At 32.7% G+C, this 17,139-nt stretch overlaps 1 protein-coding gene across 1 annotated transcript in view; it reads right to left on the bottom strand.

Moving 5' to 3' along the window:
• The window catches only part of LOC142351639 (putative transporter svop-1), a 24,367-nt gene extending 8,298 nt beyond the window's left edge, over window positions 1-16,069 (bottom strand). Inside the window, exon 1 of the mRNA XM_075403778.1 lies at window positions 15,985-16,069. Coding sequence (XP_075259893.1) covers window positions 15,985-16,069 — 85 coding nt within the window. The remainder of the gene's footprint in view (window positions 1-15,984) is intronic.
• Between the last annotated feature and the right edge of the window lie 1,070 nt (window positions 16,070-17,139).

The following is a 17,139-nucleotide window of genomic DNA, read 5'->3' as shown; positions in this document are numbered from 1 at the left end:
TGTATATGAGTGTGCGTGTGTGTGTGTGTGTGTGTGTGTGTGTGTGTGTGTGTGTGTGTGTGTGTGCGTGTGTGTTGTACGTTTCAAAACAAAACTATATAAAAACAAAAAAAAATTGAGAACTTAAAAATTTAGATTAAGCTATCGAAGATCTGGATCAAAATGTCAAATTTTCTTCAGAACCTATAAATATCTCCAACGAAAAACTTTTCCTTGACAAAATGATCAGATTTAAAAAACTGAAATTTAGCAAATTTATCGTGTGAAAACTTGGTACCAAAAAGTGTAAGGAATTGTGTGTGTGCGTGTGCGTATGTGTGTGTGTGTGTGCGTGTGTGCTGTGTGCGTGTGTGTGTGTGTGTGTGTGTTTGTTGTGCATGTATGTGTATGTGTATGGGTGCATATGTCAGGTCACCTACAGAAGCTAAGTGTCGATACTCAATGATAACTATTCACTACTTTTGAAAAGGAAACATAGATCCCGGAAGTGTGGTCTTTCGCTGATGTCGAGTTATTCACCATAACGAAAAGAATACTTTGTAACTAAAAATCTTTAACAAAATGACTACAAACACGAAACATTTTAACACAAAAAAGTTTATAACGAATAAACCAAAATGGCGCCAATATCTATTCGGTTTAAGTTAACAGTTTAAACCAATTCAAAATTATTTAAACTATTTTTTATAATGAAGTGCTTTTCAGCATAATTTTAATAACGCACAATAATGCGTTGAATGATTTTCGTTAGGATTGAGCCATAATTACCACCAAAAATATCGGTTGATGAAAATTCATTTTAGTGTCAACAAATACTGGTGTGCATACAATTGTATAATTGTTTTTCTACTCCAACATATGGCCGACATATTATTTTATGGCCGCTTTGTTGAGTAGATAATTGAGTTGAAACTGGGGAATTGGGAAAATTATGGAGTCCAAGTTTGAAAGAATCTTTCAAGCTCTGCCATAGTGCAATATGGCTTGGCATAACAATATTCCGCCAAAAGAGGACTTATTTTGCGTTTGTATTCAAATTAAAAGTTTTAGTATATTTGTTCTGACCCCTCTTGAGGGAGGGGGGAGGAGGGAACTATATACTCAACTGGGTTTTTTACAATTCAAAAAATTTGAATTGTAATGTGGCGCTGTCTTTTTTTTAAGATCTGTTCACACATTTTCATGATTTTTGAAGTCAAAATGGAGTAGTGATTTTCGTCACGCCGAAACAGGATGTGGGGAGAAAAAGCGAATTGATTTTTTGCTCTAACTTTAAAGTAGAGTGAGAAAACGTTGTTTGAACAAAACTTCGCTTTCTAGCTAGTGGTTTTTTGTTCACATGCGGCAATTTCACTTCGATTTTTACTGACTTTCGATTTATATTATCGGACTTTTTTAATCGTTTTCTCAATCCATTCATAGATCGTTCTGCGCCTACTTTTTCGTTCAAACCAAATTTTCAATTCTCGCGAATGGTTTTTTTGTTCACATGCGGCATTTTGACATTGATTTTCTGTTTTTGTTTGTTTTTTGATCTGATTTTTTTGAAATGGTTTTCCAATTCACTTATAGTACGTTGTATTTCTAGTTTTTTTTGTTTAGTTAGTGAAAAAATTTTGAATTGTTCGTCAGGACATGTCCTGCTATGTTATTTTTTGTTTAGACAATTTTGACCGATCAATAAATTCATCGGGGACAGTTGTGAGTGGAATCAATGACAAGCCCCTCCAGCGAAGAAAATAAAATTCAAAATTTTTTTGATTTTAGTTATCTATAGCGAGTTATCGTAGTTCAAGTTATGGTGAATATTGGATTTGATTTATTTTTATTCACATTTTCCGGAATTTTTGCTTAAAATTTCGTCAATTTTGCTTAAAAATTGTCAAAATAACACTGTTGATTTTATTTTCGGACAGAAAAGTCTTGTTGACATTTTTCACATAATTTTTTCGTCTAAAATGTTTGGATAATTTTTTCAAAATTTAGGTTTTTTCATCAAAAACTGCCCGAAGAAAGCTTCTTTAGACCACTTCCATTAAATCTGCCGAAAGTGAACACCCAAAAAGAAAAAACAACCAACAACCAACCAACCAAAAAACAAAGGGAACTATTCCTACTTTAACATAATTGACAGTAGTCTGGAATTAAAGTTTTGCAATATTACCAACTTCACTCATGATTATCAAAAACCCAGCAACTATATTTGATGTTTTAACTAACAAATTATCTAGATCTAAACTAGATTCAAAATAATTGAGTGATCTTAATGGCCAAACATCAATAGCAAGGTTATTTTTGATCAAATTTTGGACTGCCACAATCCAAAAATATTTTAAATTGTAATCAGTCGGTATTTTTTTTTTAAAAATCGATCTTTTTTATGTTATTTAAAGAACAGAGCAATTCAAATCAAAGCTCAATGTTGTCAGTTCAATTGGCTCCCTAAGCAGTTCCAAATTAATGTTTTTGGTTTATTTACTCCAAAGTTTATGGTCGGTTTGACTTTTGATCGTTTAATTTTTGAACAAACAATGGCTTATTGTATCTTATCACTATTTTTCTTTTAAATTGGTCAACTTGAAGCGTACTGTCAGCAAAGAAAAAACGCTTCTTCTTCCTCTTCCTTTTGCTGAAAAAGTATTTGATTTTTTTGCAATTGTACGCGTTAAGTTATTGTTTCTGGTTTTCAGTCTAGTAGATTTCACAATATTATTTTTGATTTTAAGGTATTGGCCTCTTTTTTTCGTTCCTTTCTCGTTTTATCACATTATCTTTTCAATGAGAGTTCACATAATACTTTAATTGCGTTAAAAATAAGAAACACATGATTAAGTGAAAGCCTTTAAAGCAAAGATTATGGGTTTAATGGTTTCGACACTCCTTTCTCGAAGAATTTATTTTATATTTTTGAATTTCTATTTAACTGTAGTTTTTACTTTAACTTTTTAGTTGTATGTAATTTTCTGATAAATGACTCTTCTCGTTGGTTTTCTTCTGCTAAAATCAATGAGCTGATTTTCTGTTTTGAATAGATAGCTGATGGCTTTGATGATTTTGAAAATAATTGTTTTCAAAAATAAAAAAACGCTTATTAACTGAGCATTTGTGCTCTTTTTTGTCAATTTTTTTCAAAGTCTCATTAATTACAGGTCACATATGACATAAATGTTATCAAGGGAAGATGCAAGTGTACAAAATATAAAGTTTTGTTAAAAATTCAATATAAATATATTGGCTTTGACTTGGGATTTTCACAAAAAAAAGAAATCTGGTAACTGATTTTGTCTATATTTGACGTTCTTCTTGTAGAAGAGGACATATTCTGATCAGTAAACAATCTCAATTGACTGTTTTGGACAAAAAAAAACATTTAGTTTTTTTTGCAACAAATGGTTTTCATTGCTTTAAAAATTTTTGTTTTCGAAAAAGACAAAAGTATTATTTTATTTCGTTGTTTCTCTTTTTTGTCAACTTGCTTCGTCGTCAATGAGGAGTTGCAAGCAACGTTATTGGAGTTCGAGTATGGCTCAATTGAACATGTTTTGTTGGGCAAATTCTAGCCTTACGGTTTCGACAGCGTTTTCTCTCAAGTTTGAATTGAAGTTTTCTTTTTTGTGTTGTCTATTCATTGTTCTTTTTGTAATGGCATAAAATTTTGAATAATAACAGTTCCTGATGCCCTCTTATAGAGAATATGTGATCATAAACATGTTGGTTGTTTTCAATTTCTGTCTAATGGTTTTCACTACTTTGAAATTAATTGGTTTTAAAAATATCAGCCAATTTTCTAATACTGTTTTTTATTGTTTTTTGTCTAATTGTTACCGAGCCTTATTATGGAGTAATCCCATATCTTTTCCAGAGAAGTACAAGTTACTTTGTTTGGTTTCAGTTTTATCTGACGCTATTTTGACCTGTTCATATTTTTCTTTTAAAAATGTACAAAATGGAGGTAACTAATGTTTGTTGTTATATTTGTGTGATTTTGTTGTTTGTCTTGACCTGCTTTCTATGCAATAATGGCTGATCTCGTCAATCTAATGCGGCATGTTCTTTACTTCGCAGAGTTTTTGGCGTTGGAGGCTATCTATTTGTTCAAACAGATTTCTTTTTGAAAAATAGTGTTCCAACATTACCGAGCCTCCGTGTTTAATAACAAATCCTTTCTCGGATTGCGTAAAGAGAGCATTCCAATTACGAAACAGTTTTTAAACCAGAGTTCCAGTATTCAAATTTTCATCAAGTCAATTTTAGAACACCAAATTGAGGAAATATTACGCTTTCAATAACCTGAAGAGTTTTGATAGAGTAAAAATTTAAAACCAGATTTTTCAATGAAAAAACACGTGAAATAGAACTTTAGGCGGAACTATGTTCATATTATCCTGTCAATTTCAATCAATTAGTTTATTTTAGTTTCACAAATGTAAGAGGTAACACATTGAAAACTTTTTTCAAGTCTAACATTCGGATTTTTTGAAAAATTTTTGAAGCATGTTTTAAAAAGCTTTCTGAGTAATCTTGCCTGATGCTTTAGAAGCTATTTTGGTTTAATATCCAACATCATCTCAATTATCCCGATGAAAATCACAGTATTTGAGGAACAAAAATGAGCTCTACTATAAGAGAATTGCCGTCTGAATAAATTATTTAAGTTTTAAACGGTTGCCATATTTGAATTCGAAGAGGTTTTGAACAAGCCTTTAAATTTAAATTTTAAATTAGATTTTAAGTTTTGTTGAAAAATTGAAGCTACGTTTTGTAGATTTTGAAAATTTCATTTTCATCTTGTTTCTCCAATTACTTTTTTTCTTTGACCTTGTATAAATCATAACTAGTGAACTTTCTCTTCAAGTGATCTATAAAATACAAGCCACCAATGAACCTTCTGTAATTTTCTTGAATAGATATTTTAACATTGAACGCTATTTGTACAAAAATACCTTTAAGAAAATTACAAAAGTAACAATTGGTTTCTAAACTGCAAATATTTTTTGAAAGCAAAATTAGATCTTTTGTATCATAGTAATAACAAAATAATTCAATATAGTCATATTTTTGGGGCACTCAAAACTGAAGCGTAAGAAGTTGAGTTTTAAATTCATGTCAGTTTTCGACTTTTTTAATATTTTTTTGGCATTTTTGGTAATCTTATCTTGAGTAGTTTTGTCAGTTGTTTATTGTTTTAATGTTCATTTTCAGAGCTCCTCGAAAATAGGAGAGGCACATTCTTAGGCCAGACTTGCATGCGTCCGGCTAAACTATTTTGACAATGGTTTCCCCTTCGAAATTATTAATTACAGCTTTAAAAATATTAAAATGACGGAATTACAACTTAAGCTATAAGAACTTGCATGCCCTTGAAAAAGCATTAATGGGTAGTGGGAGTATATATTTCAAAACTCCAACTACGTTTCAGCTAAGTGTCGAGAATTCTGAAACAATACTTAAAACTTCCCTTAGAGGTCTTGAAAACCAAATGATTGCTGGTGGTTTAGGCATCGCGAAATCCATATGAATAATTCTTTGTAAATTGTTCCAATCTCATTCAAGATCGTTCCCCGTTAGTTAATAAAAAATGCAAACATATCTTAGAATTTGGTAATAATTGAAATGTTAATCAACTGGTTTATTTAAGAGTTTTCCAATCAGCTGGATCAATTAAGAGTTTTCCAATCAACTGGTTGATCCAAAAGTTTTCCAATCAACTGGAACATTCAATATTTTCTAATCAACGTGCTAATTTATCCAATCAACCAGAGCATTTAAGACTTATCTAATCAAGTGGTTAATTTAGGAGTTTTCCAATCAACTGGATCATATAAGAGTGTTCTGATCAACTGGACATTCTAAGTTTTAGGCCACTGGATTTTTCAGTTTTTTTTATTAACTTAGAGCATTGAATTTTAATTTAAACAACGAAAAAATATGATTGATTCTTAGTAAATGTTCCAATCTCATTCAAAATCGTTCCACGTTAGTTAATAAAAAATGCAAACATAAGTATTACTTTATTTCGTAAAAAACACAAAAGTATTACTTTATTTCGTTGTTTTTCTTTTTTTGTCAACTTGTTTCCTGTTCTTGTCATTGAGAAGTTGCAAGTCACATTATTGGAGTTCAAGCATGGCTCAATTGAACATGTTTTATGGGGCAAATTCTAGCCTTACGGCTTCGACAGCGTTTTCTCTCAAGTTTGAATTGAAGTTTTCTTTCTTGTCTCTATTCATTGTTCCCTTTGTAATGGCATAAAACATTGAATAATAACAGTTCTTAATGACTTCTTTTAGAGGCATGTGTGATCATAAACATGTTGGTTGTTTTCAATTGCTGTCTAATGGTTTTGATTACTTTGAAAATAATTGGTTTTAAAAAAATCAGCCAATTTTTTATTACACTGTTTTTTTTCTATTTTTTGGCTAATTGTTACCAAGCCTTATTATGGAGTGATCCCATATCTTTTCCAGAGGTACAAGTTATTTTGTTTAGTTTCAGTTTTATCTGACGCTATTTTGACCTATTAATAGATTTTTTTAAAATGTACAAAACGGAGGTAACTAATGTTTGTTGTTATGTTTGTGTGATTTTGTTGTCCGTCTTGACTTTCTTTCTATGCAATAATGGCTGATCTTGTCAATCTAATGCGGAATTTTTTTTACTTCACAGAGTTTTTAGCGTTGGAGGCTATCTTTTTGTTCATAACCATTTCTTTTTGAAAAATACATTTCCAACATTACCGACCTTCCTTGTTTAACAGCAACTCTTTTCTCGGATTGCGTAAATAGAGCAATCCAAATGCTCATAATGAATCAATTTTTGACCAGACTTCAAAAATTCTTTTTCCCAACAAGCCAATTTTAACACCAAATTGTTCCTTTTGAAATATTACGCTTTCAAAAACCAGAAGTGTATTGATAGAGTAAAAATTCAAAACCAGATTTTTCATTGAATAAACACGTGAAATACAACTTTAGGCCAAACTATGTTCATACTATCCTGTCAGTTTCAATCAATTGGTTTATTTTAAGTTCAAAATATAAGAGGTAATATATTGAATTTTTTTTCAAGGATATCATTCGATTTTTTTGAAAAATCTTTGAAGCATGTTTTAGAAATGCTTTCTGAGTAGTTTTGCCCGATGCTTTAGAAGCTATTTTGGCTGAATATCCAACATCATCCCAATTATCCCGATGAAAATCACAGTATTTGAGGAACAAAAATGAGCTCTACTATAAGAGAATTGCCGTCTGAATAAATTATTTAAGTTTTAAACGGTTGCCATATTTGAATTCGAAGAGGTTTTGAACAAGCCTTTAAATTTAAATTTCAAATTAGATTTTAAGTTTTGTTGAAAAATGGAAGCTACGTTTTGTAGATTTTGAAAATTTCATTTTCATCTTGTTTCTCCAATTACTTTTTTTCTTTGACCTTGTATAAATCATAACTAGTGAACTTTCTCTTCAAGTGATCTATAAAATACAAGCCACCAATGAACCTTCTGTAATTTTCTTGAATAGATATTTTAACATTGAACGCTATTTGTACAAAAATACCTTTAAGAAAATTACAAAAGTAACAATTGGTTTCTAAACTGCAAATATTTTTTGAAAGCAAAATTAGATCTTTTGTATCATAGTAATAACAAAATAATTCAATATAGTCATATTTTTGGGGCACTCAAAACTGAAGCGTAATGTCGTCTTCTGAATTTTTAACTAGGCTAACAATGAGGGGGATTTGTCGCCCAGAAGATCGATCAAACCTAATTATAACCAACACCGAAGGTTTAAAAGAGAATGATGAAGCAAGCGCTACCTTGTCTCTTTTCTGAGTTTTTCCCCTCGTCCACTCTTGCAGGCTGTTAAAAAAGTTTTTTCTCAAAAGACGTTAAATTGAATAGAGAACACCTGCACAAATGTAGAATCCACAGTAAAAAGATGCAACTCTCAATCAACTAACAACTTGAGACAAATTCAACTGCAAAAAATTTTGGATAAAATCAAAATTTTATCGTGATTCACTCGCAATATAATTAACCAAGCTGCTCACAGTTTCCTAACTGGTCTTGCAGCTTTACTGACTATTTTAAGTTTAGTCCCACTAAACCAACTGCTCACTAGCTCAGTATTTTTTCTCTCTCTCTCTCTCTCTCTCTCTTTCAACTTATACACGATAAGCTGATTACAACTTTTTCTATTTGCCTAACTTTATCTTATCTTAATTAAATACACTTTTAGAACTTAAGTAAACAACGTAAGTCATTTTGACTGATTGACACATCCGCAGGAGGGGTCCTCTTCACTAAACAAACAGATTAACGTCAAAGTCCGCGGACCTTATCGCTCTTATTTGCGCACACAAATTTGGCGCCAAGTCATTTTCTTCGCTTTTGTTATTCAAAGACTATTGGTCTCCATGTGTAAATATACCACTAATTCATGCTCGCTAAAACTAAATTAATGGCTTGGTATGCTTTTCCCAGCATTCCGTGCAATTCCCCATACAAAAATTATTGAGAAAACAAAATTTCCCAAAAACCCAAAAATTTGATCTCTAGATGTCAGTTAGAGGTCAATAGTCAAGGATGAAGGGCCACTTTGGTAAAAGTAACTATCGGCGCAGAAAGTCCTACCATAGTTACACCTACCCACCAATTTTTATCATCTAACTCCTAATAGAACACGAGCAATGACCGCGCACACTTTTCATCGACCTCCCGGATGACCCCAAATTTCCAAACTTAATAACCTGCGAAGTAGTGGTCAAAACGTCTTCGGGTAAAATTTTATAGTAACTATAAGGTGCCACCAACTTGCATGCCAAGTTTCAGGACCAATGGATCAGCCGTTGCGAGTCGTTTGCAATTTGAAAGTTTTTAACAAGTCGGGGGTGCCGAAACCCGAAAAATCCGAGTTCGTTAAATTTGACCGGGGTGGTTAATTTTTGTCACTTACTATCTCAAGTTATCATATTAATACCATTTCAAAGTCATTCGGCCGCTCAAAAAGGCCAATTTCCGGTTTTCGACACTCGGGTGGTCCCGAAGCACCGACTTCCGGTCGGAATTTGGGAATGAAAATATCACCAATCGAAAGCCCTTGAAAAGTTACACTAACCCTCCAAAAATCATAGGGCAACTACCAATACTCAACTATTCTTATTTCAAAATGCTAATTAATTTCTCCCACAACTTCCTAAATCCTTCCCATGATCATCTGCTAAAGGGACCATTGGGTGTACATGCCAATAAAATTTGGTAAACGTCCGTTTAATATAACCTCCATGGGGGGGGGAGATCCGCGTGGTGGTATTTTCATAAAGTGAATAAGTGAGAATTTTATTTGCTTTAAACAAATATTTTCGCAACTAAGCTTCAGTCCTCAGATTATCGTCCTTACGACAAGTTTTTAAAAAATCTACCCTGTATCGAAATGAACAGTCGTACATACTTCGAGATTATCCTGTACTTGCGTTCAGGGGTTTACCCCAGGAATTGTCACTGGGTCGAGAAAAACAGTATCCGCCGCCGAAGCCAAAAATTTTATACAAAAAATGGTCATTTATACTTGGTTGGGTCCGACATTCAGGTACTACATCGTTCAAATGCTCGTACAAAGATATCTCAGATGCACAGTTCTAATGGCCACCTCCCAAGATACAAATTAATGCCGTTAGTTAGTCAAAAATTTAGTGTTATGCATCTTAAAATATGGTGCGAAACTGTTATACGCGATTGTTCTGCTTGCAATGATAATGCCATCTATCGCCACACTAGAAGACAGATGAATTTTATTTCACAGGAAGTTCTCAACCGAGTATGTCGCGAGATGGGTCTACAGAAGAAGAGAACATACTGTTATGAATTGTTTAAAAGGTAAGAATATCATTTTTTCGTACAATAATTTCATATATTACGAAGTACGATTCTTTTTAGTTGCCCTGAATTTGACACCTCGCAATACGAGCCTATTGCATTAGACGTTGCTCATCCTAAATGCAATTGTGTTAGTGCCTGTCTGTCGACCATTATTACGGGAAATTGCACGCAGGCGAGTGAATTCGAAAAATTATTTGTCAAACTGCGCACTGGGTCCGATAAGAACCTTTACGACAGACCCGGCAAAGTAATTCTATCTAAAGGGATCGAGGACGTCGAATTTATTAATACAACAGACCTCAGTCTATTTGTTCGACGCTTCCGTATTAATATTTAGGTATATTTAACTCTGGCTACGATGAACAACCTTACTATCTCAGTCTAACTGGGACTCACAAGGGATTAATTCGAGGCGGAATGAAAGGCATGAAAGGTAAGTTAATACTTATTATACATACAACTTGTTTATTTAAGTCCAGTTTTGCTTCCTTTTTTTAAGTCTTCCTCATCTTTTTCTTCTTGTTCAACCATCAAGCGCACTGCAGAGGCCATTTAGGGGTCCTTTTTATCCAATTCGGCCAAGTCAATCCCCCCCGTTGCCGCCATGCGCTGATTGACTTTCTTTATTTTCTTTTTCTTTTGTAATTTAATATCTTTTATTCGTTTCTTCTCGTTATCTTTTAGCTCCCCACCATTTGCAGCCTGTACCACAGATGTTCCCGGCTCGAAAAGTGAGGCTGGGGAGAAGGAGGGGGCACGGAGTCAGTTTCAGGGACGTTTGACCCCAATTTTCCCTGTATGGAGAAAATTTCATCTCTTTTAGGACTTTCTCTGTTTTTTTAGTTCTAGGCATTTTAACTCCCGAACTATGCTATTTTGTTTTTGTATACAACTCAGTTTAATCAGGTCTCCTATTTGTCTCGTCAATCTGTCTTGACAACCTTTTATTACTCAACCTCAACCAATTTGTTATGCCTTTATCCGGTTTGCTTACTTGGGTGCATATTTGTTTTAATGAGAATTTGGGGCACCATGTGTTTGCTTTCAAGAGAGTACTTAAATTTTTTCAATTTAGCTTTGGTGTTATTTTCTTAATTAGATTCTCCTAATTGCGAGCTTTCCAACAAGCCTAAAGACAAGTAAGTTCGTACTCGTTGCTCTTATTTTAATCCGCATTTAATTTGCATGCGCGCTACACGTAAGAAGTTTTAAATTCATGTCAGTTTTCGACTTTCTTATTTTTCGGCATTTTTGGTATTCGTATGTTGAGTAGTTTTGTCAGTTGTTTATTGTTGTAATGTTCAATTTCAGAGCTCCTCGAAAATAGGAGAGGCACATTCTTAGGCCAGACTTGCATGCGTCCGGCTAAACTATTTTGACAATGGTTTCCCCTTCGAAATTATTAATTACAGCTTTAAAAATATTAAAATGACGGAATTACAACTTAAGCTATAAGAACTTGCATGCCCTTGAAAAAGCATTAATGGGTAGTGGGAGTATATATTTCAAAACTCCAACTACGTTTCAGCTAAGTGTCGAGAATTCTGAAACAATACTTAAAACTTCCCTTAGAGGTCTTGAAAACCAAATGATTGCTGGTGGTTTAGGCATCGCGAAATCCATATGAATAATTCTTAGTAAATTGTTCCAATCTCATTCAAGATCGTTCCCCGTTAGTTAATAAAAAATGCAAACATATCTTAGAATTTGGTAATATTTGAAATGTTAATCAACTGGTTTATTTAAGAGTTTTCCAATCAACTGGATCAATTAAGAGTTTTCCAATCAACTGGTTGATCCAAAAGTTTTCCAATCAACTGGAACATTCAATATTTTCTAATCAACTTGCTAATTTATCCAATCAACCAGAGCATTTAAGATTTATCTAATCAAGTGGTTAATTTAAGAGTTTTCCAATCAACTGGATCATATAAGAGTGTTCTGATCAACTGGACATTCTAAGTTTTAGGCCACTGGATTTTTCAGTTTTTTTTATTAACTTAGAGCATTGAATTTTAATTTAAACAACAATTTCACGCTTGTATATTATCACAGCAAGTATTTTGAATACTTCAAATCATCAAAGCATGCAAAAAATCATAGATATCAAGAATACTATCGAAACATCATGAAATTATTATTCAGAGATGTCACCTTAACTATGGAAACATTTAGCCGATAAAACTATTTCTATTAATGAAATATTAGAACTGCTATTGACCAGACAACCTTGTCAACATTTTTCCCCTGTGGAGACCATATAAACTCAACTGCATGGAAAATAGTATACGAGTTTATCGTATTCGATTCAAATCATATAGCAATTTACCAAAGTTACTTAATGTCTCACCAAATTAACAGATCATTAAAGCATACTGAACACAAATTGAGAAAAAACCTGCTGTGTTTTTCCAAAGAGTCTCTCAAAAAGTGCCCGAATGGTGGTGATCTCTCCGGGAAAGATCTGGAAAGAGTTCTGGTAATCGCAAGAGCTACCCAATCAGAATTAATCTTGAACAACTATTGCAAGACGTGCGAGTGTTTGAACAATTTCTGTGAAGTAAGTTATCATTTGATTCATCATTATTGTTCCGACCGACTTAAGGGGGGGGGGGGGGAGGGTCTATATACTCAAGTGGACTTTTTTCGTTCATACAATTTTGGCCGATCGATATAATCATCATTGAGAGTTGTGAGTGGTATCATTAGAAGACCCGCCCAGCGTAGAATATGGAATTAAAAGGATTTTTTTAATTTTCGCTTTTAATAGGGAGTTATCGAGGTTTGAACTTTTTTGAACGTTAGACGTAATTCAACTGTTTTTATTCACATTTTCATTATTTTTGACCAAATTTTCGTCAATTTTGATAAAATATGTTAAAATTGTTAACTGTAGTGTTATTCATTTTATCTCTAAAGATAGATGAAGGTTGCTGAATTATTCGATCTGAATTTTTCAGCTAGAATCTCTTCTGAATTTTTCAAAATTCAGAATTTTTTCGTCAAATAGAGGACCAAATTTGCTTTTTTTAGCCCTTTTGCTTCAAATTGGCGGTTAGTAGACATCTTAATACTGCAAACATACTCATCCTCTGCTTTTAAAAGAAATAATTGTATTCTTGCTGGCTTTAACAGCCTTCTGCAATTTTAATTTTGTCAATTTTTTTGCAAATTTAAAACTCGATAATTAAACAAAATGCCTTATTTTTTTGACAAAACCAAAAAGCTTGATTAAAAAAGATCTATTTTGCAACCGTTTGACCAATTCAGTGTTTTGTTCCACGCGCAATAATATTTTGGTTGACCTTGATCTCACCATGCATCCCTAAAATATATATAATCTTTTTGATTTTAATAGCGGAATTTTACTAAAAAAATTCCGCTATTATATGTTTTTTATTTAATTTACTGACAAGAATTTCAAATCAGGGATCTAATAAAAACTAATATTGTTTTCAGTAAACGAAGCCCTTCATTAGAGATTATTTTATGGTTTCAGAGTTAAAATCATGGTTTTTGTGGCTCTGACCAATAATTTTTGTCAAAATATTTTTGGATTCCCAAAGTTTTGCTTTCATTTGTTATACTTTTTGTAGCCCAATGATTTAGCGTCCCCAATTAAAGATCCATTCAGTTTTAAAGGAGTTGGATATGAACCTATTTAATTCTTTCAGTTGTTATCTAATGTCTGCTAACTTTTTGAAAATTTTTGTTTTAATAAATATTGTTGAATTTTTGAAGTTTGCAAATATTTGATCTTTTTTAATAGCTTCGAGCGCAGTCTCAAAAAAAACAGGTGGAAACCAATTTTTTCTGAGTTATAGTTTAATATCGGTATCTAATGGGTTTATATTCAACCAATGTTTTCTTTGTTTTCATACAAAGCGTTTTGTTTGTTTTTTTAGCATAATTGCATATTTTAGGAATTCATTTTGTTTCGTTGTCTAATTATCACATTATTGTCAGATCCAGTGGAAGGAAAACATAGTAGGAAAAATGCACAGCGTTGCTAAAAGGCGTATCTTGATATGCTAATTTCTTTTGGAATTTATTATGTTATTTGGTCATGAGAGACAGTTATCTCTCAAGTTTTTGTAGATATTTTAATCTATGTTTGTCGTTCTTTTTGCTGTTATAAGCCACATACCTGATGACCTAAAGTGTCAATTACTTCCCCAGGTTCTGGAGCTTAACCTAGTTAAAGATTTTAGTTTCTAGCTGTTTATTTTATGACTTTAAAAATAAATTTCAAAAAAAATTTAACCGTTTGTTGCTTTCATTTTTGTCACCATTTAACTCTATTTCACTAATTAGGCGTATCAATTAATTTTGTTGATTCAACTTGTTTTTCGCCTCTGGCTCTACGTTGTGACTGATTGTTGCTTCGACCATTTAGTTTCATAATAGATTTTCGAGATTTCTATACTGTTCAATTTTTGGTTTCTTTTTGTTGTCCTCTCTACGTAGTCCTTTTATAAGGAAGACCCGTTGATGTTGAGATAAAGAAAAATTATTGATTCACAGTTCTTGCAGGTATCATCATATAAAGACACTGCCTTGAAGAGTGTGGTGTCGTAAAAATGTTTGAAATTTTGGCTTCTTTATCTATGTTTTTTTTGGGTCGTGACTTATTCTACTTATTAACAGGCCCAAATGGCTTCCTAAAGCCTTGCAACCTAATTCGTCGCTTTTTATTGCTAATCCTAAATCTGTTATGACTTTTGAAAATATTTTTTTTCCAAAAACTTATTTGAGTTCTGAGCTTCGTCATTTTTTTAAATAGTTTTTCAGATGATTTACATCTCAATTTCCGTAAAAAGAGGTCACGACTCGTTCCCAGTGAACTATAGTTTAATCGCTATTTGGTTTCTCAGTGGCTTTTTTACTGTTACTACGAGATTTTATATAATGTTTGAGATTTTTTAAACTTTGTACATCTAAAAGGTCTTTTTTTCTTTTAAATTTATAACAATAATCGTAAGTTCCATAAGCTTTGAAATTTTGCGCTTTTGAAAATTGGATAATGACTTGTCTCAATTGCTTCCAATGAAGATATGAAAAAAACATTTGTGTTTTCAGTTTATATCTAATCTCATTAACAAAAGTGAATTTAATTGTTTCAGAAAAAAGAAACGTATTTTTGAACTTCGCACCTCTTTGCTCTTTTTTGTCGACCTGCTAACCAGTTGCATTGAGGACAGGTCTCATATCTTTCATACTGAAGAATAGGTTAATTTGTTTTATTTCGGTTTTACCTGATGCGATTATGATTTTGTTAAGATTTTTTGTAATTATAGACATCGAGTTGCGGTCGTAAATAGTGTTTGTTGTTTCACTTTTATTATTTTTCTATCTAGTACTCCTATTGTCAACAACTTTCATCGGTCCTCCAGCTCCGTATTATCGTATTTCATTGGTTGTTAATTGAACGATATGTATGTGTTTGAACTTTTTCTTTCTCTTCAATTTGTAGCCAATTGAGTCAGAAATGTGCGTGCGCACTTTACCGAGCCTCCTTGTGCATATAAAATATAAGATCTCTCATATATTTTATCTGAATATATCATTTTAAATATATAATTTAAAGTATATAAGATACTAAAGTTAGGCATGTAAAAGTAAAGTTCTTTTTCCAATTTTTACCGCGTGGGTACTCGAAATGGGAAACACCAGCGCCCATGAAAAGTATCTAAATTATCAAAAGAACACTACACAATATAGTCAGCCTGGCAAATGGCCCCTCGTGATCAATGAATCAAATATCAATGTCGCTTTAAATCAACCAGAATTGTATATTGTGAGATAAATTGGGTGGGCGTGTCTGGCTTCAATGACTTGAGGTCGAATTGGCTTTAGGTCTTTCAAGTTTCTTTTCTCTATAAATAAGTAAAATCGTAGTCACCCATCGAAATAAAAGATTTCCTTTTGGTAACAACCCTGTGAAAATTTAAAGCCAGAAATTGAAGGAAGTCATCTAGTTTATGTTTTTGGGGGATAATAAGCAACGTTTACTAAGATGTTTTGTTCTAGTCTAGCAAATGGGAGTTGGCTGAAAATATTGAAAAGTTGAAAATATTGACTAAAAATTAATTCTCAATCATTCTAACCGGCTCCTCCTGTAGCTAGTCCTCGGAACACCAGAAACGTCATCCAGTCAGGTGCCAGAGATGACAAAGTCTGGAACGTCACCATCCAAATCTGACTCCAGATCAAGGCCTCCCTTCGTCCTATGATGTGCCCCAAAAAACTCCAGGCAATCAAACCCAGGGTTAACCCAGTATAAGAGACGGTTAGTAGGGTGATTTCGTTTGTGGGTGAGATTTTCAAATCGGCGTGCAGTTGTGGCCATATAAAGATTAGAGACTCTATCTCTATTGATTCTGTTGCAAACCCAAGTGACAAAATTGCGATTGTGAGAACTGTAGGAAAAACGACGCCTTTTCCATTTCCCAGAAGATAAATTTATTGAAAAAAAGTGAAATTCATTCTTCAGAAAAAGAAATGAATGGTTGATGACAATGAATTTTTTGTAAGGTGAACGAGAAAGTTTAGATAGAGATATTTTTGACTTATAAGAGAAGTTCAAAGTCAAGATTAACTTTTTATTCCGACTCGGGACGTCTTACATGTCAGACTTATCAAAGAAAGTTTGAGTCGGTGAGCGGTAGGAAATTTCACAAGACAGTTAATTACACGAGTAAATTTAATGGGATTAGTAAGTGAATGCAATATCGACAAATTGGAGAGATCTTTTCAAATTTGATTTAATTTAGTCTCACGTATCGAAAACAAAAACTAATCTTGTCAAAATTCTATTAAAATTATTTCGAGATCTTACCGAGTCAATTTATGTCTTCGACTCAGACTTTCATTTTACTGCCTATGAGCATTAATTACCATATAAGGGAAATGAGAAAATCTCCCTTTTGTATTGTACTGAGAAAATATGACAATTTGGATTAACAAAATTAAGCTGTAATTAATTAATAGCCAATTTGTAAAGGAAATCGGATTCTTAAAATGTCAGGTTAGACCTGGAGTCCAATCTTAATGGCGGTTGCTATTAAACAACATACTCATACTACACTGTTCCCGTGTTTTCTCCATAGTTCGAAAAGCTATAAAATTACACCTTCATATTATGGCGTCTATGAAAAGTTGTAGTCATAAAAATTTCATTGAATGAAAGTTACTAAGAAATGAACTTTTTCAAAGTAATCAGAAAAAGCGCAATTGTAAACTATATTAACTTATCGAAACCA

The sequence above is a fragment of the Convolutriloba macropyga genome, chromosome 13, assembly GCF_964194025.1.
Source record: "Convolutriloba macropyga chromosome 13, txConMacr16.3, whole genome shotgun sequence".
Lineage (NCBI taxonomy): Eukaryota > Metazoa > Xenacoelomorpha > Acoela > Convolutidae > Convolutriloba > Convolutriloba macropyga.
The sequence above is the reverse complement of the archived record's forward strand: the minus strand, read 5'-3'. Positions and strand labels throughout refer to the sequence as shown.